Source organism: Falco rusticolus, chromosome 15, assembly GCF_015220075.1.
Source record: "Falco rusticolus isolate bFalRus1 chromosome 15, bFalRus1.pri, whole genome shotgun sequence".
Lineage (NCBI taxonomy): Eukaryota > Metazoa > Chordata > Aves > Falconiformes > Falconidae > Falco > Falco rusticolus.
In genome coordinates, this window is record NC_051201.1 from 22,632,300 (window position 1) to 22,656,801 (window position 24,502).

Genomic DNA, 24,502 nt, shown 5'->3' on the forward strand with positions numbered 1-24,502 from the left:
GCCCTACAGCTCTGGAGGGTCCACATGAAGCTGCCACATGTGTGGTGGCCTGAGAAAGGCTCTCAAGTCCAAGACAGCAAATAGCCTGGCACAGTGGCTGAGGCTGCCCCTCACAGATGCATTGCTGCTTCGGGGGTGATGGTGGTGGGGTGGAGGCGAGGGCCAGGCTGCCAATGGGCGGGCTGACATTGGCCAGGACCCCTCTGCGCAGGTTGTCCCCCAGGACCATGCTGAACGTGCTGCTGGTGTGCTGTGGGCTGCTGCAGGGGATCCAGGCCATCCTCACTGCTGACCTCAGCTGTGGCCACCTGCAGAAGGTGAGCTGTGGGCTGGAAGGGGCAGACAGAGCCCGGTACTCCAGCCTGCTGCGGAAAGTCAAGGAGGTGTCTGCAGAGCCGGCAGGTGAGTCCTGTGGCCCCCCACTCTCCAGCAGTCCCCCACCAGCTGCTTGCTAGCATGTCCAGGGCCCCAAAATTGAAGTGGGGACCCCATGTCCAGGGTCAGATGCAGGGGATCCCCTTAAAACTATGTAGCTTCTCCTATTGCTGGCTAGCGAAAGCAGCCTGGCAGCCACAGGGAATGGGGCCTTTTTTTTCTGGGGATATACATCCATGGGTAGCAGAATAAGAGCTGACCCCCCCAGCAGCTTCCTCCTCCATCCTCTCCGTATCTCACAGGAACTCTCCCCAGGCTGGGGTTTGAGCAGATGGCCCTGGAGGTCCAAGAAGCCAACGGTGACCTCATGCAGAGAGGTGGTGTGCTGGAACCGCAGGTAACACTCCTGGAGCTGTCCTACAGACACCTGAAAGAGTGGGCAGCCTCCGGCCACAGCAGCCTTCTCTGTGCCCCTGGGGCCAGGAGTGGTTTGGAGCCCACCATGGTGCTGCCTGGGAAGGGAGTACCTGTTCATCTCCTGCTAGGGAGCAGCCAGGGCTGGGCTGGGGCTGTCCAGAACTGCGAGGGGCTCCAGCACTCAAAGGAGAGTGGTTTGAGGGACCAGACTCCTGCAATCTGTTTAATTAACCTCAAGCACAGCCCAGGAAGCCTCTGCAGAGCCAGAGTTCACTGGGCAGTGCTGTAACTTGCCTGGATTGGCCCCCAGTGCCTCTGTTCAGGCAGAAGGCGCAGCACCCTTCACTAAAATCAAAGCTGTGTTTCAAAATAAATGCGTGCCTAAAGGCCTTGAGACATGCTAGGTGAGGCAGTGGCACCCACAGGGAGCCCACGGGGCTCAGTGGTGATCTCCAACAGCTCGAGCCTGGGCTTGAGCATGACAGAACACTCCACTGCTGGCAGCAGCAGGTTTCAGCAGCCACTGTTGGCTCTCTCCCATGCAGTTCTTTATCGCTAGCATAGTGGTCCAGCACCAAATCTTTCCCTCCTCTTCCTCTCTTTCTGGCAGGCATCATCCACAGAACCGCAAGCTGCAGGTCGCGAAGAGCGCTCACCTCGCCGCTGTGTCCGCCTGCTGGAGTCCTGCCTTGGGCATCAGGTCCCCTGCTGCGACCCCTGTGCCACCTGCTACTGCCGCTTCTTCAATGCCTTTTGCTATTGCAGGAAAATCAGCACCAGCTTCCCCTGTGGCAAGAACTAGTGCCTGTGCCGTGGGGCTGCCTGCTCCTTGCCCACGCATGCTGCCTCCTCCTCTGCAGCTCTAATAAACCAGCCATTAGCAACAGCTGTTGTTGAGTGGGAATGATTCCATGTGTCTGCTTGGGATCTTGGGGAAGAGGGGTAGCGGCAAGGTCAGGGCTCCTGCATCCAGGTGGGCACCATGTCCAAACAGCCAAGGGTGACCCCCATATCAAACCAAATGAGCTTTTTTCCCCCCCGAGCAGCTTCTGCAGGGCCCCTCCTGGCTAGGTGAGCGATCTCAAGGCTGGAAGGTGCTCCAGGATGTGACGTTTCACTTGCGCTGGAGGCTTTACTTGTGTTCTTTTGCCAGTATCGATCATAGTGGCCCCAGGGTGCTTTACACCTGCAAGCCATCAGCCCCAAGGAATCAGTGACCAAGTACCTGCAGCGTGGCTGCAACCAGCACAGACCACCACCACCGCCTCCACCACAGCTGCACTAAGAGGATAAAATGTGTCCGTGGAGACTGTGAAAAGCCCTACAAACCCCACACAAAGGCTTTCAGGCGTGCTGGAGGCCAGCCTCAGGCCTGCTGCTGGGGGAAGGTGTGGTTGTGGGGATGGAAGAGGCGTTACTGCGGGGCGCGGCGCTGCCAGCAGCCGCCATTCCGCTCCTCACAGCCCCGCCCCACCCCCACCGGAGGCACTTCCCGCCCTCGCACTGCCTGCTGGGAAAGGGGCGGGAACAGGCGCGCGCGTAGCGTCACGTGAGCGCCGGGCAGGTCACGTGAGGCGCTGGGGGGTTGTTCACCCGTCTTGTCTGTCGCCGCCATGTCGTCTTTTCCCGAGTTGTATTTTAACGTGGATAACGGTTACCTGGAAGGGTTGGTACGTGGTTTTAAGGCGGGAGTGCTCCGGCAAGGTGACTACGTGAACCTGGTGCAGTGTGAGAGCCTAGAGGGTGAGTGGCGACGGCGCTCTGAGGCGGGCGGGGACCCCCCATACTAAGGGGAAGGCCTGGCCGCCAGGCTGAGGGGGAAACTCGGTCGGCGTGAGAGTGAGGGGGAGGTGAGGGGCTGTGTGGCACTGAGGAAAAGAGCCGATAGCGGCGTTTTGGAGGCGCTGTTCCTTCTTCACCCCTTAGCTGAGCAGGCACTTGGTCGCGTCCTCCGTCCCCCCCGGCTGCTCACTCTGAGCTCAGCTGACTCAGTTTCCCGGTCAGCCCGGCCGTGTGATTGCAACAGTTGATACAGCCATTTAAGGAAGCTTGAGTTCCCAGTGCTTTCTTGAGGTGGCCCTGTAGCTGTGGTGCATGTCCTGCGGTTGTTGGGAGCCTGGCGGGTCTGTCAGGCTAAATTTTTTTCTCCTGTATCAGTGACCTGCTTAACAGTTTTCACTCATTGGCATCCAGAACTTGGACCGCAAAACATGAAGATCAAAACTAAGTCTCTGTTGAAACAGGCTGGAAACATATGTATCTAGAGATGGTTGTTTTGGTCAATGGGATGGTAATTATTGGATAATGCTTTCTTCTAAAAATGCTAGTTATGCATCAGCTTTATCTTGATGATCATTGATGAGTGATTTAAATTAATACTGACTACCTAGAGGGATCCATGGCTGGCTGAACCATGATGGAAGTTACCTGAAGCTGCTCACTCAAATGCTAAGCAACAGAATGGGAGCAGAGTGCTGTCCTGTACCTCAGTCTCTACCTTAAAAATACCCAGGGTGCTTTTACTTAGGACTGAAGCCCCTTTTTGGCTAGACTTCTTTGCAGCTCTTTGCTTGCAGCAGTCTCTGTCATTCTTGCTTTGGAGCCTGGGGCCTGAAAGAGGGAGTCTTTCTGCACCAAATAGCTTGCTCCTCCGCCCCCCCCAGCCCCTACTTGCCTTCTGAACCAAGTTGCATAAACCTAGCTTGGAGTGGTGTTTTATGCGTTTGAAATGAGTTAGTTTGGGGTTCCTATATGTCTTGGTATTGTTACTGTCTTGTCCCTGACAGCTCTCTGGTGATGGCTGCTGCTGTCCTACTTCTTGAGCTTCATTCAGAGTCTGAAGGCTGTCCGAATTTCGCTGCCAATCTCCTTCCTCCACCACTTTGCTTTCTGTGCCCCTGACTAGTGTGCCCTTGTAGAGGGATTTTGCTTCAAAGGAACATTGTTCTTGATCACTTACATAGGTCTGTGGTCAGACCATTTCTTTTCTCTGTCCCTTTAGTTCTGATTTTCCTGTTACAGTACTCATTTTCTGTGCTCCATGGACTTTTTAACATGCATTTTTTCTCAACCAGATGCTTGTCTGCACTAAATCCAGGCAGTGGCTAGCTTATTAGCAGCCAAAATACGTGCCTGGGCATAAACTACTCATACATTCTTCTCCACTGTTTCTGTTCTGTCTTTGCCACCGTGTCCTGCCTGCAAGTCTGGTTCTGCAGTTAGTCCCAGTCCTGGAGTGAATACTCACCTTGGCCATGGAGAAGTCACGAAGGACCCAGGCTGTTCTGGGACTGGCCCTGGGAATCGGGTATCTGGCTGGTCACGGGTATTGGCATTGTTTGGAGGATGTTGTGCTTCCAGGTCTGAAAGGCTGCTCCCTCTGGTGTGCTTGGATCAGTCTGGAAGCACAAAGGAATTAAATTCTCTGCTTCAGGACTTGAGCTGACAGCTTAGTGCTGCTGGAAGGAGGAGATCATGCTTTTCTGCATGATCCTCGTCATTTCTGCTTGTCTGATCACAAAGTAAGCCGATTCCAGCTCTTGCTGCTTGATAATCATACACAGAGCCAAACAGGCTTGCTGTGGTCAGGCAGGCTCCTGAGCTGGCTTTAAGAAAGGGCAGGAAAACATGACAAGGACCAAGGGCAGGGTGACAGTGCTGTTTTGGCTTAAGTTTTGTCTTGAAACCCTCCACGATAATATGCTTAATCCCTTCTTTCAGCCCCAAAAGTCCTGGTGCTCTGGTTGTTTCTCAGCCAGAGGTCCTTGTGTGCTTACACCTGTGCTGGGTATCGCTTGGAACATGCTTAGCTCTCTCTGTTGCAGCCAATTCCTGCTTCTGACACAAGGTGTCAGTGAAGGACTTGGAGCTGCTTTCCTCTGCTTCAGAGGTGTGAGCATGGATGTGTTCTTGAATGGAATCTGTCTTGGCTTACCAAATTTATGAGTCACCCAGATGTCTACTGTCAAAAGGGTGGTGAGCTGTCTCTAGCTCCTAAAAGCTGTGGTAGCCTGTTAGAGGTCTGGTATCACCTCTGGAGAATAAAGAGCTGTTGGACAGTAGTGCTGCTTCTAAGCAGCAGAGTTCAGGCTGGGCCTGGAATGTAAGTGACTGACAGGCTTTACTCTTGGTCTGCACTGCTTTGTACTGCAGAAAGTATGTGGAACCCGGGAAGTCCACAAAAGCATCTTCTTTAGAAATAGGAATTTCTTGACCTTTGGGTGAGTGGTCATGAGTCTGCTGTTGCTAATATTCCTCTTGCTTCCACGGCAGCAGTGTAGAAACAGATTTCTTTCTGACCTGCTGATGCTATGAATGTGATTGGTATGGTGAAATCCAGCAGCAGGCTGTGTTGCCTTCTCGCTGGGTAACAAGGCTGCAGAATGGCCAGCTGAGAAGTGGCAGGTAGTTGGCTCAAGCTTGTTAGTGTGGGCCTCTGTTGGGAGAGGCTTTTCAGAGGCTGTGTGTTTCCACCACCACTCTGGGGGTCCTAGTGCTGCTGTCCGTGCAGTTGGCTCAGCTGGGGACTTGTACCTCTTATGGAAACAGTGGTGTGCGCATGGGAGGATGGAATGTGTCCTGTCTTTGGCTTAAGCTGTATGTGGAACTAGTCTCATGCCCCACAGGAATTTGTCGTGTTTTATTTGTGCATCTCAGCCTGCAGGTATTGGTCTGGTGTGGACTTGTCCTGTGAAAACTCTTCAGTTTTCAGTCCTTGTAACCCCAAAGTAGTGGTGGTGTGTCACATCAGCTTGGGGAAGAGCAGAGTAACTGTCTGACCCCCAAAGATGTGTTTAGGAGACAAAGGGTGGCTAGCAGAAGAAAATAAATGTGCCCCTTTTAGAAAGAAGGGATTTCCAAGACCGGGGTTCTCTCATCTCCTTGGTTTGGTCCACAGGCTTCAACAGTGAAATTGGAGAGCTTGAAGCAAGTAGGTCACCCTAGACTGCCTGGCTCCATGCCAGCTGGAGTCCACGGTGGTCTGCCTGAATGGTATCCTCATGTGTGCTGGACCTGTGTTTCCTGTCAAATGCATCTGTAGCAATACATAGTGAGCACTAAACTCTCAATTTAGGGTGGATGGCATGGAGTAAACCACGACTGGACAGGTTGATTGGTTGTTTTTGAGTCTTGAAGAGTATTTCCAGAGCTGTTCTGTGTAGTCTTTGCTACCCAGAAAGGATGTGCTGCTTTCAGCCAGCTCAGGAGTGGATTGATAAGATTTGCTGTCTTAAATGCCTCTTCTATATAAAGACATGCACTTCTCCCCCACTTTCTCCTCTTCTGTCTTTCTCCATGCAGAGGAGTGGTGATGAAATATCTGGAAGTATACTGAGCACATGTTTGAGCCACTGCAGGGTGATGTGTGTCTGTCTTCCTGTTGTCTGACCACAGAACCAAAGCAATGGCCTGCCTAAGCAGAGCTGTGGACTCTTACCTCCAGCAGATGCATGTTGGGGAGCGTGTCCTCTGTGTACCAGGCTTCTGCCAAGTGCAGTGTATGCTTTTGTTTTCATGGTCCCAAGGGTCCTTTTTTTTCCCCTGGAGGCTGCCTTTGCTTTATGGTGTTATGTACAGGGTGTTCACCACATCTTTCGCTGAGAGGAGTGGGAAAAGCTGTGCTACCCTTCTCTCTTCCATTTTATCACTGTGGTCCTGGAATTTGGGCCCCTAAAGGCTGGAGCTGGGCTTCTCTTTCAGCTTAACGACATGGGCAGCGTGCCTTCTCTTGTGTAGAGAAGTTGCATTGCTGTGAGGGCTATAGATTACTTCCAAGAGTGCTTTTGGCGCTTCATTCCATGGTGAAGCTCATGATGTTCTCCTGGGTGTGTGGGGATCCTTTCCTATGCGTCTCCTTTGCTGTATGACCAAGCAAGGAGAAGCCACTTGATGGTCCTGAAGTGTGGACATGCTTGGATCTATCTTCAACTCTGAATGGTTCAGTCTGAACCCCAAACTGGGTGGATATAGAAACCAAGCCATAATGTGGTCGGGAGCTTTCAAAAGCACGATGATGATGCTCTCTGGCTCCTGACATCTAGAAGCCCCTTGTGAAAAGCTGACCCTTGCATGCTGGGACTGTGCAGGAGGACTAGCCCTGTCCCCAGGAGCTTTCACTTGCCAGGTAAGGCAGGGCATATGGGAACAGTGAGACCCAAGGAAGGTGTAGACCATTCCTGTCCTGTGAATGCTGGCTGCTCATGCAGCAACAGAGCAGTAGTCAAAAGGCTGTCCTGCTAATCTTGGTGCTTTGTCCTGTGTCCCCCAGTGTAACCACAGGCTGTAACTGGTTAAATCAGCTGTCCTATTAAAACAAGCTCAAGGAAAACATGATTTATTGGAAGAAAGATGGCACTTCCACAGCCTGCTAAATCATGGTGGCAAACAAGCCCTGTGGTCTCTGGCTTCCTGCAGGGTTCAGCAGAGGCTCTTTGGTGTTTGTTCTGGCCTCCTTTACTGGGCAGAGACCTGCTTCATAGCTTCTGCTAGCTAAACTTCAAGCAGCAGCTGAGGTCAGCTTCTCAGCGCTGCTGGAGCTTCAGCCCTTGTTTGGGTCCTGCCCCTCATCAGAAGATGATGCTGTCTGGGTTTCCTGGCAAGTACTACTGCTCGGCAGCCTGTCAGTGCTTTCGTCTTGTTTTTCCTCTGCTCTCGGCTATTGCAGTGTGAGACTGCTTTCTGCTCTGTTTCTCTTTGATTCTGAATGACTCGTTGCCTCTCTGTTAAACTGCTGCCTAGGGGCCAGGCTGATGTCCTGTCAGTGTGCGGGACCTCTGAGGTTACAGCTGACTTAGTGCAGCTTGCGCTTGAAGGGTGGGGGGGAACAGTACGTAGAGGTGAAGCTTACTGGAGGTGCAGGCAGATTAGGAGGGGTTACCTCACCTTTTGGAAGGATCTGGAGAGGGCTACCTTGTTGAGGGGCTTCTAAGGAAACAAAACCTGGCTGTGCTGGGTTGGAAGTTCTGGGGAGGTTGAGTTCAACTCCAGGAAAGGCTAGGCTAGAAATACAGGCTGCTGTTTGGTGCTGAGGACATCTCAAATGGCAAGGTGAAGAGCTAGAGGTGAGACTGATAGGGGAAGGGGCCAAAGATGATGCTTCTCTGTGTCTAGCTGTGGCCCAGAGGAATTTGCTGCCTGACAGCAGGGGAAAGGGGGCATATCACTGCTGGTGGTATGCAACCATGGAAAAGGTCCTAAATTCTGCAAGGAATGAAGGGTCTCTGGGTGCTTCTTGGGTGAGATTTCAGAGAATCGGCTTCAGGAGTGTCTGGTTGGGGGCTATAAAGAGACCAAACAGACAGCAACAAGCCAGGTGGTAATGGCTGCAGTCATCTGAAGGGAGATGTGGGCGATGTAGGTATCTGCAGACTGCTGTGTAATCCCTCAGCTGCTTTACTGCCTCAGGCCTGGGAGATGGCAAATGATACTTTAATTTTTATATATGCGGTGATGGCCCCGGGTGCTTTGGAGTGAGATGTCAGGGTTACAGCAGATAATTGTGTGAAAGCATCAGTTCAGCTTGGAAGTTGCGAAAGCTAGTTCTGTGCCTGGGTGCAAGAAGAGAGATCTCTCCTTGCCTGGAAGTGCTTGAGCCTTTAACTTGATTCAAAATTCTCCAATGGAGTTATGGGAGGATGCTGAAGAAGGAAGGGGTGGAAGTACAAGCTGGTGGGGCCATGAGTCACTCTGAGTAGGGTGTACAGGCTGGGCTTTGATAGCTGACAGTTGTCTGAAAGACAGTAAAGGCTCGATTCCTTGTTATGACAAAGCAAACTTGCAGGAGAGAATAGTCATATTACTGTGGATCTGAAGTCTCACAAGAAAATGTCATCTGAAATGTTGAGGTGTTGGCACAGTGGTATGTTGAATAAAGCTTCAGTCGTGTTTATGCCTCATGTACAGCCAGCTGCATCAAAAACAGAGGGCCCGATCCAAGTGTTGAAAGGAGGTGGCTGTAAGTACATGTCACTGTAATCTCTAGCGCTACCCTACTTGAATACTCAGCAGAAAAAGGCTGTTGTTCTGACAGGCTGTTGTGTTCTTGCATGAGGCAGCTTTCTGGGAATTGTGACCTGGCCATAGTTTACTAGCTTTTGCGGGGGAGGAGAGAGAACAAAAGTTGTGGTAATTCAGGCACACCCTTGCCAAATGCTGGCTCAGTCACTTTCTTTAAGTGTGTGAACCACTTGAAAAAATGCCGAAACAGGCAAATGTACCTCTCAAAACTGGTTGCAGGGTTGAGGCAGTGTGCTGCTGTTAGCATCTGGAGGAGCTCATCGGGTGCTGCTGGGCTCTTGGTGCAGATCTCTGCTTTTCAGCAGGCAGCTGGGGAGGAGGCATGGTAGAAGACTCGCAGCAGCCAGTGTCTTGTCGACATGCAGCGTGTGGGATCTCTAGCAGCCGCCCCTGCTGAGGTGCTGCTATTGCTGCCAGAGGCCAACTCCAGCTCTGTCTGAACTTGCGTTAGGAAATAGGAACTTGAGCTTTTGGAGAGCTTGGGGCTTGCTCAGCAGTGGGTCTATTTATTAGTCACCATGCTACTGGGACAGCTCTTCTGGCAGGGGATTTGTGAAACCACGGGATTAGTTCGTTCTTAACTGAAAAGCCTGGCATGTGAATAGTCCTATTAAAAACTCCCACACCCTCTTGGTAGGGGCTCAGTGACTGGCCCAGCAGCTGGAGGAGGATAGGCTCATGTAAGGCACTGGTACGCCATAGGATGCATTGAGTCAGGGTTTATAAATCCAGTCCAATTTTTGGAAAATACTGTTCTGTTCTGTCTGCTTGGATGCTAGGAGATTCAGAAGAGTTTAGTTCCTACAGTTCGTGGCTGGCCTTCCCATAAAAATGAATTCCAAGAGTTATATAAATGTGGCCCTTATTCCAGTTGCAACATAATGTTGTGTTGGCTCTTGTGCTGTGGAGTTGGGGGGGGCACCCTCCTCATCAAGCAGGACAAAATGCTCTAGCCAAGCAGCTCATGGGAGCTTGCTCAGAGCTGTTTGAGGCAGAGGCTGCAAGGCACAGCATGCAGCTTTGTGTGACTCTGGTCTAAATGCAATGCAGCTCTGAATTCCTGGAAGTGGATGGTACTGCAAACTCTGTTTTGTGCCACCTGGTAGCAAGGTGGCTTCTTGCAGTCTCAAAAGTAAGAGCAGAGTTGCAGGTTGTGATGACACCAAAAGGAGCCGATGGTTTTGAAGTAGCAGAATGGGAGTTGAGGAAACAAGGTGAAATTTCTGGCAGCTTCCTTACGACCTGGTAGGATTGCAATAGCTGCTTCCTCTCCAAGGTCCTGTATAGCTGCAAAACAACCTTTTGGGCAGGCTTAGTTTTCATTGGAGCTCTGCACAATTACAGAGGACTGCAAGTAGAGGTGTATGAATGTAGCTACAGCAGTCCCCTGTGCCTTCTCCTAACAGTCTGATTTTTTTATGGGTGTAATACTCTCACCAGGACCCTCTCCCTCATATTCACTGAGCAGCTGCTGAACTTTGCTCCATGCTTTCTCTAGCCTCTTGCTACAAGTAAAGGAGTAAAGCCCTGATAGTGAAACTTAATTTCCACTAGGACTCCAAAGATCATCATCCCAGAGCTTTCAAAAGAGGGTCTGAAGCTCGTTAAGATGTAATTCTGGTAGATTTCCCCTCTGTAACTGTATCTTAGCTTTCAAAAATCAAGCAATTGCAAAACAGATGGGTGAGAACTCTTTGTGAGCCGGGTGCTGCCTGTGAGCTGGGCTTTTTGCAGGGTTTAGGAAGTGATTACCATCAATAACAGTCCTGTGCAGGCTGTGTGGAGGTGAGCGGCATTCTGGATTTTGGCATGATCCAGTGTTTGTGGCAAGGTTCATGTTGAAAACTCCATTGTCCAAGTTATCCAATGTTTTCCTGCCTCGAAAGTGTGAGTGTAAGTTGATAATGTTTGGTAGAATGGTAGCTCATTCTGCTGCATCCAGGATTCCTTACTAAAAGTACCACCAAACTCGCCTGTAAACCACTGATAAACATGGCAGAAACTGAGTGCTGTTAAGTCTCTGTCCTTTTCCACCCTGTCTCTATAACCACTGTGTTACCTGTGAGACTTAGCAGTGGTAAGTCTTAGGAATTAAAAAGTGCTGGATCAAAAACATCTTCACTAGATTCCTTTGGAAATACCCAGAAGAGCTGAAGTCAGCTTGAAAGCCATTTGACCCTTCCATCCCTCAGGCTGAGGACAGTATTGCACTGTACAGTGCAAGCTTGGTTTGCAGCCCGATGCGGAGGATGCTCTCCAGCTTGTGCCTGTAGGTGGGTATAACATCAAAAGATCAAACTCAAGCTTGGCTGAGTCCTTGGTCTGTCCTCGGTGCTGTGGATGCTAACGCCATAATGCTGAGGACTTCGTGGTTCAGTGAAAGGCAGCCTCAGTGCTCCTGCTTCAGAGAAACCAGGGAGAAATGTCTTTTTTGTTTTTTTTTTTTTTGTTTTCTCTGGACAATGTGTTCACATCTGGTTTGACTAAACTCTTCCAGCTACTCTCCTTCGCCCATAAAGGTCTTGAATCCTTGTGAGGGTGCTTACCTAACTGGCTTTCTGAGGTGAAGCTGAGGAGAGATGAACATTATGTACCAGTGCAACTAGTAGTGCTTTCAGGAGTAGGATTATATGACGTTCCTCAGTTCTGGATTCAGTTTTTCCATAGAGACGCTTAAATGCTTTTGGCTCAGATAGGACTTTTATCTTCACAGAGCTCAGCATGTTGTGGTTGCTTGTTGGCCAGAACTGCAGCTTGGTTGGGCACCTGACCTGCAGTAAGGGTAGCAGAGGAAACAAAGGTTTCCTCTACTTGACACTGGAGGAGGGGAAGGCTTCTGAGCATGTTCCTCCATCCTAGGCAGGGGTTGCCTACCTTACAAGACAGAGTTAAAAGCCCTTCCTCTTCACCAGTCCCTCACTTCTCTTTACCAGTGCAATTAGCTGGACTGACTTGATGATGTAATACCTAGCTTTTTTTATAATGTCAAGATTGCTGTTTGTGTCTTTGGCTTTGAAAGCTTTTCAGATGCCTCCACATCACTAGTATCTGAGGAAACTTGCTTGTAGGTGCAGGTAGGTTCTCAGCAGTGATTGCTTCAGAGAAGCCTGCAACCAGAGCCCTTTTGGCTAGAGGAAGTGCTTAAATTGTTTCTTTTTTCTAGATTTCTAGCAAATACTTCTTAGAAAAATAGTAATCTTTCACCTTGATCAAGTACAGTGGACAGCTGGTACAGGTGTGTGCTCAGTTACACAGACAATGTTACGGTTTCATCTTTAAGATGGGGCAAGGCTGGTATGCTGAAACACTGATCTTTTCCAGTGTTTGGATAGTCCATGGTAAAACTGAGCACAAATCTGAGTGTATGACTAAATACATGGGGTTTATCTAAATGATCTTTCACAGAAGAGAATGCCATAAAAAGTGCTGAGCAACAGCTGTCTTGGGTGTGCTTTAAAAAACCCATAACAACGCAAACCCAACAGAGTGGAATATTTCTTTCCTTTTTAGACTTGAAACTGCACCTCCAGAGCACAGACTATGGAAACTTCCTGGCCAACGAAGCCTCCCCACTCACTGTCTCAGTCATAGATGACAAGCTGAAGGAGAAGATGGTGGTGGAGTTTCGTCACATGAGGAACCATGCATATGAACCCCTAGCAAGTTTTTTGGACTTCATCACGTGAGTACCACCCGTTCATGAACAACATTTGAAACACTGGTGTTCTTACTGACTTGAGGGCTCTCTGAACAGCCTTCTACACTTAGCCCAGCAGCTGCTGTGTTTTCTGCGGCTTCTGGAATGAAACTGTTTTGGTTGTATCTGGAGGTCTCAAACCAGCAGCAGAGTATTGCTACACTGTTAAAGGCTTTTGCTCCCAGGCTGTGTATGCTTCATTGGTGCAGCTACTTAGCTGCCTTTTCTTGCAGAATTGGTTCCATCTTTATTAAAGCTGTTACTTACCCTTGTCACTTGTGTTACAGGTTTTTTTTAAAATGTGATCCTGCTGCAAAATATATGCATGCTGTGCACATGCCTGACAGCAGTTGCATGCTGGTTCTGACCCACTGAGGTCGATCAGCCTTTGTCAGGACTGTTGTGATCCTGCTGTCCCATGCCAGGGGCTGTAGGCTTTCCTCTGACCCTGTCACAGACTGGTTCAGGGAGTTGAGCTGGCCAAAAATTGAACAGTTTTTCCCTTTTGGGGTTAATATTTGACTAATTTGTTTTTCTTAGGCAGCTCAGCGGGATCCAACAAATGCTGGCACTAGGGGAAGGAAGGGTCTAGAATGCACAGCAGGGAAAGACAGGGCTGCCACAGCCTCAGCATGTCTCTGCCAGAGCATGAAAAGACCTGGGGTGTGTGCGCTTCCACAGCAGGTTCAACTGATGTGAGAAGCTTGAAATAGCATAGCGTTCTCTCAGGTGTGTTCTCCTAGCAGTTTTGCACAACCCGCTGCTTCCCTGTGTGCTGCTCTTGTTTCAGTTGGTAATGAAATGAAATTGCTAGCCTCAATGCGATGCCAGTTGTGCTAGTTTGCATCTGAAACATGGAAGTAAAATTGCCCTTTTTCCTTTCTTTAGTCTACTTTCCTGTAAGCTCTAGTTTGTTTTGCAAACTGCATAGCCGATGACTGCCTTCTCTAACCATCAAGGAGATACCTCATGGACAAAAGTGAATTTCTGGTTCAGCAGAACATGACTTTAACTTGCATCTCTGAGAAGAAGATTGCACTCTGTTCTTGGGTAGGAACTTAATAAATCAGCATTTGTTTATTTGATACAGTGAGCTTGGGCTAATCACAGGCACTCTGACAAGTGTTGTTTAATCTTGATTTTTGGCAGTTCTGTGTGTTATCTTGCTTACCACCTAGAGATTTTTGATTGAGGCAGGCTGATGTAGAAAGGCCTTTGTGGCTGATTCAAAGATTTTTAAATTCTGTTCTATTTGTGGCATTTTCTGCATGTGCAAATATTGATTAAAGACCTGCTTCTCTGCCACATTCCTTCCTGTTCTGTCCTTTTTATATCTGGACACTACCACTATCTTGTTTTTCTAACCTTGTGGCTGATAGCTATTATTTTCTGGGTCACTGTGCTAGAGCTGCCTGTCTCTTAAGCCTTTCCTATTTTCTAAGCAATAATTTTTCCTTATATACCTGACACTGAAACTCAGAGTTTTCATATTTGGCTCCAAATACAGGGCAAGACATAACAACTCATCAGCAAGACATTACTAAATCCTCATTTTGCAGCAGTGTTCGCAATGGATGAAGCGGTTTCTAGCTCATGTTAGCTGTATGGAGCAATCTCTTCTATTCTCTCAAACGTCTTGTAAAAACATCAGTACTGTTTGAGCCTGGCGTTTGTCCTCCAGTGGTGCTTTTCCTTTGCTGCCCTACAGGTTTATGGAAGTGCCTAGTCTCTATGGAAGTATCAGAGTAAGCACTAACGGTCTTTTAGCTTCTGTCATATATGTTTAAAGGCAATAGTCTGGGCAGGGCACATGAGTATATTGCAGGCTTTAAAACTTTGCTGTTCCATAACAGTCTCACTTGGAAAACCAGTGCATGGGAAAGATGAACTGAAAGTTCTCAGACCATGCCTGCTCTGCCTACACACTGCGTGACTTGGTAGGAAAACTGTGAATGGCTGTGGAAATCCAGCTTCCTGTTACACCAGTCCTGTTGGCCTTTACCCAGTGTCTACATCCAGCTTGAGCTGTTGTGCAGAAGACCTTAAACCTCTCGTGTAATCTGAGAGGCTGGTTCTTGCCAGCTATTGGAATGACTTAATTTTAAAACTGATACTCGGCACTCAACTTGATTTAACTTTGACCTTGTTCTGCTTCTGTCTCTGATTTTGATGAGTTCTCTATAGCAAAACATAATTCTATGCAGATACCTGTATCTCTTGCCTACTGTGTATTCTCTTCTTGAATATATTGGTTCCATTTGGCACACAATGTTCTTCCTTGAGTTGTCTTCACTCTCATCTCTTTTCCTTTTTACCCACAAGATTTTCTGCAGTGCGTGCTGCCTAGAGGGAGGCAAAAGGGGAAGCAGGGGAAATGTCTCCACTCTCTTGCAGAGCAAGGAGTCCAAGTGTTCAGCTGTGTGGTGTTGTGGTGCTGCTGCACCGCTGATGGAGGAGTTTCCTCTGGGTGTGCACTCATCATACCAACGGAGTATTAATGAAATAGAGAAGGTGTTATCAGCTTCCGCTGGTCCAAGGTGGGAGTCACTATCAGTGTATTAGAAGCTTTAATAACTTCTGATGACACTACAGACAAGTTAAAATGGAAGAATGAGAACAGTGAAACGGAAGGGAGTTTGGAGAGGATGCTGGTTTTGCCTGGTGGGTCTTAATATCTTCTGTTGATAATCCTAACGTACTTAATGACTGGGCCAGTAGAAAAGAGTGTAGACTAGACATGACTTGTGGGGCTGCCTTTCAGGCTGTGTTTTGTTCCCTGAAACTGTCCCATGGGTAGGTCTTGGTTTGGGGCAGGGTGCAGAAGTTTCAGAGATTCTGTCTGCTGACAGTGTGAAGCTTCCCAATGCACATCCCAAATAGCTGGAGTGGAGGACAGCTCTGTTAGGAGGCTGGCAGCACAGACTTGTGCCAATAGCCTTCATTTACCCAGGCATGTATGTAGGCAGCCCGATAGAAATGTTCGGCCAGAGGATGTTGGCAGTGCTGGAGATGTTGTGCCTGTGCACACAGAGCTACTGTGTCATCCTGCCTACCTGGTGACACTGGGACAAGCCTGTACCGCTTTATCTTCTGCTCTGGCTGTGCACACAGATAGGCGTAGTAGGGCGATTTGTCTTTGGCTTTTGAACATGACTGTTTCCACTCCTTTCTTTTAGGGTAGTTAATGAAACTTGAGCAGGAAATGGTAAAGACTGGTCCTGGTAGACAGGGCAAGTGAGGCACCAGGTGGTCAGAAGAAGAAATTGTGCTCAACTGAATGTGTCCATGTGCTAAAACTGTACAGGCTGAATTGAAATAGAAAATGGTAGAAAGATGGAAAGTTTGAGCAGGTCTGGCTTCTGCAGGAAGAAAGCTTGAGTTCATTGGGACTCTCATGAGAGACACGGAGGCACTGAGTTGTAAACGGAGATTTTTGAAATCAAGTGTGATTGTAGGAGGTGTGTCTGGCTTAAATTGGAAGGAAATGTTTTGTAGCGTGTCCGGTGCAGCTCTGAAACTCACTGCTGCCAGATGCATTTGAACGTACTTACATTTTTGGCCTTAGAAATACTGGATAACCTCACACAAGACAGGCCCATTGAGGCCTGTTAAGCGCTTGGGTACCATCTTGCTGAGGGTGGCCAGGGTGTATGTAGATGGCTGATGCCAGGAGGTGGATCAAGCATTTAAAAACCACACAGTCAGGCTTTCTCCTTCATGAATGTCCTACTGGACCTCTGGGGTGGCTTTGAGTCTATTAACAGGTGACTGTTCTGTTAGTTTTTGGAGGATGCTCAGAGCTTGACCCAGGGTGCACTGCTGAAAAGATCTGGGGAGCGGCCTGATATAAGGAGCAGCTGTAGTCCTTGTCCCCTCTGATTGCTCCAGAGCCACCCTGCCAAAAGCCATGCCGTTCGTCCCCACGGGGGATTATGCTGTGTCATTTCTCTTGCCTCTTCTAAGCGGCCCATGAACTGGGTGAGGCCACAGGAAGGAGAAGCAGCAACGGGGAGAGTGTGGGGGCCCTGGGGCACCAGGAGGATATGTTCCTGGTGGTCTCTCCGTGCCCGGCTCCGGGGAGGCAAGGCAGCGCTGCTTGTGACTTGCCAGGAGGTGGCACTCCAGCCCCGTGGCTGCCTGCCCCAGGTGCACAGCCTGCCATAGGTAAGGATGGTCACCTGTGGAGGTGGGCCAGGAGTTAACTTGTCCCTTGAGCTTAGGGGAAAGGACAGTGTTTAAAACCACACGAAACTGACCCAAGACCGCAGCTAGGCAGCAACCCAAAAAGCAAGGTCTGTGTTTCCCAAGTCATTTGCTGCCACTGATTTTTGTCCTAGTGTGCTCCTCTCCTGGCACCACGCTGACCCTTTCCTGGCTCCAGTCCTCTCCAGGAACTCTTCTGTGGCAAGTGTTGCATTGTTAGTACCAAAATATTGAGGAAGTTGGCTGATTTCCCTTTTGATTTTTTTTTTTTTTCCAAGTGGTGGCTGTAGCTGGCAGTGTGTGCCACTGTGTGTTGCAGCAAGGAAAAGCTCAGCTTGTTGTGCCTGCCACCATCTCTATAAAACACCTGCTAGTTCTGCATCTTGTCATGGAGCTCCTCACTGGAGACTGCTCATGCTTCCCTGTGCCTTTCAGCCAATCACAGTAGATTCTCGCTGATAGGCACAAGCTGGTTGTTACTATCTCTGCTCCAACACAAACAATTGACTGGCTGAGGGAATGCAGCGATGTTCTGTAGGGCAGCAACAAACAGGTATTAAGTGTACTTGAAACAGCAAAACCCACTTCCTGAGTTCAACAAGCACATATTGACTTGTGGGATGGAAGTGGGTTTTAGGTTCTTCTTGGTGATGTGCTGCTCTGCCTTTCTGTATAAGGCTTTGTTCTTTGTGTTAGCCCGACATGGTGCCACGTCCTGTCTGTCCTTCTTTTCAGTGTTCCTGTATATGGTTTAGATGGGATTCTTTATGGTAGTGTTGCTCCTGACTGTAGCCTGATTGGATTGTCAGCTGTATTTTTATTCCGGGGGTGGGGTAGGGTGTGTGGTGGTCGTGCAGTTTTTTTTTTTCTCTTGCCCTTGCTTCAGCACAGTCTCTTCCCTGCTTTGAAAAGTCTCTTCTCAGCAGCCTGACATGCAGGGCTCTGGCTGTTTGGCCCCTTGAGCCCTTGCAGCAAGCTGGTGGGCAGAGAAGGGTTTCATCTTGTGCTCAGGTCAGGGAGCTGCTGGTAACTGCAGAAACTGAGTCTGCTGTGGCAGTGAGGTCTTGAGGCGAGCTGGGTCTGAACATGGTTTCCAAATCCGTGATACAGCCTGTCATCAGAGGACAGACTACGTCATCTTTTTTCTTTACCTTACCATTCTGCTAGGGCTGGGAACTGAGTTCTTTTTGGCCCTGAGGATGCAGCTGGGAACTTGGCTTTCAGTATGTTTTTGTGGTCACACAACATGTTTTTGATGAGACTGCATAGACCTTTTCCCCTTGTGCATGTCTTTTTTTCTTAGCTGACACTTCCCTCTATTACCTTCTCCCTGACCCAGCCTCTCTCCTGCGCTGGATAGATCTAGTTTCTGCTGCATGACTTTGAGTTCAAACTTAGTCTTGCCGCAGTGGCTTTTCTAGAGCCAAATTGTTTCAATTGCTACTTGAGCTGAAAAGCAGCTCTGCTCTGGAGTAGGAAGTTGCCTGTCTTTATTCTAAATGTACTGGAGTGCGCATCCTGGCATAACTGCAGAGGTTACAAAATGTGACTGCATCTGTCTGAAGTCCTTTCTTGCAGAAGAAAACACTCCAAATGCTTTACTTAGACACTTGCAGTTTATTTGGGCAAATGCAACAATCTGAAGGATCTTTCCTAATGCTGCTGTAGTTAAGACTATGCTCTACTATTTTCAATTAGTTGTTGACTCCTTGGTGGAAGTGGAATTGGGAACCAAAAAGTACTGTAGTGGCTCCTGGGGATCCTGCAATAAAAGGTTTATGAGCCTTTTCTGGCAGAGACAGTTTTGGCAGAAGAGCACAGGTTTCTGACAAACAGCTTCCCTGTTTGCAGGGAGTGCAAAGTTGAACTGATAAGCCAAGTTCTTGGAGGGATTATGCAATCTTCAAAATAAGAGGGCATGTAACTAATGGTCTGGAAATGATCACAGACTTGTGTCCTCTGTATGGTGGCATCAGAACTGCGTCTGTTCTCCTGCATATCCAAAGGGCACAGACCTCATACCAGTTGCCCAGAATCAACGTCTATGAAAATGGACTGGGTTGCATGCCTAAGTGGTGGCCATAGAAGTCCACTTTCAAAACTGTGTGACTGCAGGTGCCCTCATTGGAAAGGGAGTCTTTGAAAGGTGGATTTCCTTGTATATTACATTGAGGAGATGCTTTTTCCCCAAACCTCATGTGCCTGGGAAACGCTTCATTTGGCCAGTGGATTTGACCTGGAATAGCATAAGGCACCTCGTACAGACCAGCACTGCTCTTCATTTGGAGGGCCTTAGCGCAGTGCCCCACAAACACAGTGAGCCATGGTAAAGATGGGAAAAGCTAGCAAAATGTTATCGATGGCAGTAAAGATGTAGCAAAAGGTGAGTTACGAGCTCCAGATGTGAGCCCATGTTTCACTAAGAGAAATCTTTAATGAAACTCTGCAGCCCTGAGAACAGGCTCTAGCATGCAAGCTGTGGGTGATTAGGTGAGAACATATCGCCCCTGTCATGCTGTTTCATCCAGAGGTAGTATGTGGACTTAGCTGTCTTCTTGAGCTCTGTCTAAAGTTGAATCCCTCGGGTGATTCTGCAGCTTGCAGGAATAGTCCTTGCACTTCCCTCATGTTCCTTCTTGCAGTCTTTCCCTCTACAGACTAAACAGCATGTGTTAGAGGCATAAAACAGATAGGGGAGTGTGTTAGGAGGTTATCAGTGCTCCTCTGATCAATTTATGTGTGCCTGCAACTTTTCCAGAAGATAACCTGTGTGCAGTGCCTTCAGTTGGATGAATGTTCACTGAACGCTTCTGTTCCCATGTAACGTGTTCACTCCTTGATTGACACTGTTATCAAGGTCTCGTGCTAGATCTTAGCTACCTTCATTTTCCTTTTACCTTTCCATTGACTTGCCTCGCCCAATGCTCTAACTGACAAGTTCCACCCAGAGAAGGCCTGAAGGCCAAGGGCACTGCTTCTGAAGGCTTCTTGGGGACATCATGGATCCTAGTCCCCTCTCCTAGATCCATTCTGTATGCTAGTTTGAAGTCTAACAAACACCTACATAGAGCTTTGCATAAGTACCACAGTATTTAGAGGCTGAGCTAAATCTTGTGTCTACCCTGTGTGGTTTACTGCATATGTCAAGTGGGATGATGATTTTGCTTGTCTTTTGCTGGCAGCAGGTCTGTATGCGCAGTAATATTCTGCGTGTTAGCTCAGTGCAGATCACACATTCACTGAGAAGCAGGTAAAGGCTTTTAGGCCATTAAACTCATTCAGCTTTCTTAGCTACTAGGGGCAATTGGGGATAATGTGAGATTGCACTGCAGCCTTTACTCTTACCTTGTGCCCTTGAAATGTTTTTTGAGTCTTTTGGGGTGGTTTGTTTTTTTTTTTTTTTCTTTTAGTGCTTTACATGTAGAGAAGGTAAGCAAACAGTTTATGTAAATTTGGCTTTTGCAGCTGGTCTGTGTGAAATCAGCATGATTAGATGTTTATGGTCAATATTTAAAATGTAATTAGTGCTGAAGTCTGCCCAGCACAGAGTGCCAGGACTCAGCCTTGTCTATCAGCGTAGTGTTTCTCATGCTTTGAGACATCAAGTTTAGGCAACCAGAGATTCTTGCGTGAGGCTGCGAGGTGTTCAAAACATTCCCTGGTGTTTCAAGGGGTTTGTACATGTTTAGAACACGATGTCATATTCATAAAGCCTCAAAATTAAAAGTATTTCATGTAGCCTTTTTCTTACTAGTCTTTAATGCAGCTAACACTATATGACTGCTTATGAGTTACCAGATGATACCACTGGAAAATTGAGGTCAGTATCCCAAGAGACCTAGACTCATTAGAAGATGGTAAAAAGCATGAGGAGATGCAGCTAAATATAGATTAATGCTGAGAACATTCCTGGATACTTGCATTTGAAAGGCTGCCACGGCCTCTGTAGTACTGTGAAGTTAGAACTTTGCTGTGAAATGGTCTCGTTTATCTGAGTTTAGCAGGGCACCCACTTATTGGCTGAGTGCCCTTGGTTTGTGGTGGCAAGCATGAAATTCTCAGCTTTCTCTTTGGCAGGTTCACGAACTTGCTGCTTAGGTGTGGCTTTTTATTGGTGTGACTCTAGGAAAGACAGTGTGCAAAGACAGGAAGAGATCAGCTCACTTGTGTGGAGACTGTCACATGCTGCATTTGCTCTTGCTGTTGTTCCCTGAACTGCCTGAGCTTCAGCTAGAGAAGAGTAGAACTGCTCCTGGCCAGAAGCCGCTGGTCTGACATGTTCCAGTCTGAACTGAAAAACTGATTTAAGGATTTGACTCAGTTCATGCACTGTCTATTACTCAGAGGAGCCTCAGTGAGGCACTGAGGTCTTCCTGTTGTGCAGCATCCCTCTCCTTTCCAGTTCAGGACAGCTGTACAGTTACTTACTAATGATCTTAAAATGACACTCCAGATATAAGCATCTCAGCTGTTGGTGCTATTCTGAGCATCAGCTACTGCTCTTTTGTGCTTTGAAGTCTGTGCATTGCTTTGCCCCATGACTAGCTTGTATTTGAAGCTTGAGAGGTGTGACAAGTGGCTCTGTGTACCAGCACCTTTGCTCAGGTCTTGAACCCAGTGGGATATAGAGGTGGGTCTGTGTACTTATGCACAAACCCCAGGAAGCAGCAGTACAACCAGCCCACAACTGTTTCCTTAGGTTACTTCCCCCACCAGCCCTCTGAATACCTGAACTGGATGAGCTGCGAGAGGGAAGCAGCAGATGCTAAAGTGACTATAGTCAAAACAACTTCATCTTCATTTAAAGCTGTCTCTAGAATTCATGCTGAGTTCGGAGCACTGCTCTGATCCCACTGGAGATTTCCCTTTTTCATCCCAAAATAAACACATGCTTCTACAATAATCTGAGCAACTGCCCAATGCAGTCACATAGTGACTTTTACCTTGCTAGCATTAGTCTGAATTGAAGTCTAATGCTGGTTTTGGAAAGCATTAAAGTTGCCTGAGCAATGCAATACATTAACCCATCCCAGAAAAAACCCTGAGCTGCAACCCGGTTCTTCCGTGCCATGCACTTCTGCATCAGCCCACTGCTCTGTTTGCTATTGACACGGAGGACTGTCCTCATCACCCCTTGCCCGGCAGCTGTTAAGCTACAGTTTGGCAAGGCTTTTCAGAGGATCCCTGAGAAATGCATCCGTCATTAGTCACGCTTTGTGACCACTTGCAGTATTGTTTACGGTTTCTTTAGTATCCTGGAGCAGAAAGCAATAAAAAAACCAACCTATCTGCTGTAAGACAATGACTCTTTATGATTAGATCAGATTAGATTAGTAAACCTAAACCAGGGAGGGAGAAGCCCTAACTGTCCTGGCGGTCCTGCCTTGCAGGGCTCTGCCTGAGTGACTGCAGGCCAAGTTGTAAGAACCCCATGTGATGAGTTTTCATATATTTCATGTGCTCCTCTGCTAAAAAGCCTTTCCCAGTATTCAGTGGGCCATTGCAATCTTTTTTTGCATGTCTCATTTATCAGTGGCTATACTTACGTAACTCCAGGAGGAAAACATTCGTTGTCACAGTACCTGCACATGGCTTTCGCATGTGTGCTCTGCTCCTCCTCGGTTCTACTTGCTAGCTGTCTGTGGATGACTACCCCAGAAGTTAGCTAAGTTAGCTTCTGGGGCCTGGCTCACCTGTTTTCTCTGAGAGGCCTCTGCTGTACCTGTCTGAGACTGCACCTCCCAAAACCAGCAGTAAGAACCATCTCTCTGACCTGCTGCTGGTGGAAGGAACATGTGTCATCCCATTCCACCGCGGCCCCCCACCCCCACCCCTTATTCTTGCTATGTGAGTGTCACCCAGTGTGTATTGTGCTGAACTGGGTGTTGCTGGAGGAGTGAAGATAACTGGCTCCGCTTGTCTCGGACTTCAGGAAGCCATACACCATCATCTCTCTCCTGCTGTGGATGGTATTTCTGTGCTTCCAGACTCTTTTTTTGTCCTTGAAGAAATTCTGCTCTCACGTGAGATGTTACTGATGCTTCTCAGTGTCAACTAAAATTGTATTTCTGTGAGTGTGAATTTTTGGAATATACCACAGCTCAATTCAGTGGGTGAGAGGAAGAGCAAGGCATTGTATAATTGTCCATGTGAAACTCTGGCTTGAACATACACTCTTTTTGTGTCCATCTCCCTGCGTGGGCAGGTAGCAGCTTGAGGCAGAGCTTAAACCACATTCTTGCCCAACAGAGTTTTGTCATGGTCTTTTGGAGGCAAGATTGGAAGCTTGGCATAAGGTGCCATTAATTAAAACCCTCCCACCCCCTGTCACTTGCTGTAGCTTATACAGCGCCTCCACATAGGGCCTTCTCAGAGCTGTTTGTGTTCCCAGTGAGCTAGTGCAGAGGTTCATCCTCAGTGAGGAGCTTGTCAGTCCTTCTACCTGTTTCCAGTCTCCAACCAGAGCATCCCACATCCTAACCTTTTTTCTGTGCAAAGCAGGCTGCAGTAAGACTTCATGGTGTTGCAGGTGACCATCGACTCCTGTTTTCTGATGTGTCCCATAGTCTGGTCCTCTTATTAGCTGCTCTGAGAGCTAGTGAAGGTTAAAATGCTTTTGGAGGGGTCTGACCATGCAATTAACCATGAAAATTGAAATATTTGAAGCTGTTCAGAACCTAATAGGAGGTGAGAAAAATGATGATAAAAGCTGCTCTATTAAACGAGTAGTTGGAGGTTCCTAGGAAAAACTGCTGCCACTGTAATAAATCAAATCCTTTGGGCCTGGGAGGAAATGCCAGTGTAGCCAGGACTTCTGCTATGGTCTTAGTACAGCTGTGCTAATGGAGGCAGATGCATTCTTGTTGGGACCTGGCACAGGACAGCAAGCATTGCCCCTTCCACAGATGAGAGAAGGCTTTTCTGGCTGCCCTGGCACTAGAAAACTTGCCTTGCAGTCATCATTGGCTAAGCCATGACTGCTTTTACTGGGATGAAGCAGGGACTGAATGAGAGTAAGCGTGGTCAGGGCTAGCTTGAGGGAAATGGGAAGTATCTGGAAGGATTAGGTAATGGTGCTGGTGTCTGCCTGGCCTCAGCAGGCACAAGAAGACCTTTGTCCTGCTGCAGCTCTCTTGTTATCATAAAGGTTTGAAATGCTGTCACAGTGGAAATTTAAATGAGAAGTTTCCCCTCTGTCTTGCACATGGTAACTCCTCCTCCTGTAGGGATGAATCCTTCTCTGACAGGAGATTTAAGTTGTCTCAATTTAAAGTACACTCTTTTAAATAATTGGTGCTGGGCCTCCTTAGAGACCTTGGTATTTGGTCTATAGACTGTGCATTTCCCCAGACTTCTCCTGAAGGACAAGGAAACAAGAAAGTTAAGGAATATAAATGAAACAGGAAGAGTCATGCTTTGCACTCAGGTAGTGGAAGCCAGCTATGTTGTCTTTCATGGGACCATCAGTCTGAAAGCAGAAGCATCTCATGCGTGAAGAGGGTGTGACTTGGGTTATTCTCCCCAAACCTGGCTGTGGCTTTCAGGCTGAGCTGGACTGGGAGGGCATGGATGAGCTTGGTGTGACCCCAGTAAGCCAGAAGCTAAGGTGCTTTGAAGACCTATGAACAGAAAGGGCTCCAGACTTTTTCCCTCAGTTCCTCTTGTATGGTTGACTTTGGCCAGACTCCTTGCAAGTCACAAATATCTTGCAGAGAGCAAGATCTGTGGTAAACTGGGAATAGGAAAGAGGTGTGCTAGCATACTGCGCAATGACTGTATTTCCTTGCAGGCTCT

At 48.2% G+C, this 24,502-nt stretch overlaps 2 protein-coding genes across 2 annotated transcripts in view; both read left to right on the forward strand.

Annotated features, from left to right (window-relative positions):
* The first annotated feature begins 223 nt into the window (after window positions 1–223).
* On the forward strand, window positions 224–1,594 carry LOC119158010 (agouti related neuropeptide). The gene is made up of 3 exons (XM_037409478.1): window positions 224–402; window positions 678–772; window positions 1,403–1,594. Exons 1-3 carry the CDS (start codon window positions 228–230, stop codon window positions 1,592–1,594), a joined length of 462 nt encoding a protein of 153 aa, XP_037265375.1. The 5' UTR covers window positions 224–227.
* Window positions 1,595–2,332: 738 nt separating this feature from the next.
* ATP6V0D1 (ATPase H+ transporting V0 subunit d1) overlaps window positions 2,333–24,502 on the forward strand; it is a 37,049-nt gene continuing 14,879 nt past the window's right edge. The window contains exons 1-2 of the mRNA XM_037408958.1: window positions 2,333–2,535; window positions 12,319–12,490. Of these exons, the coding sequence (XP_037264855.1) occupies window positions 2,406–2,535; window positions 12,319–12,490 (302 nt within the window). The 5' untranslated portion in view covers window positions 2,333–2,405. The remainder of the gene's footprint in view (window positions 2,536–12,318; window positions 12,491–24,502) is intronic.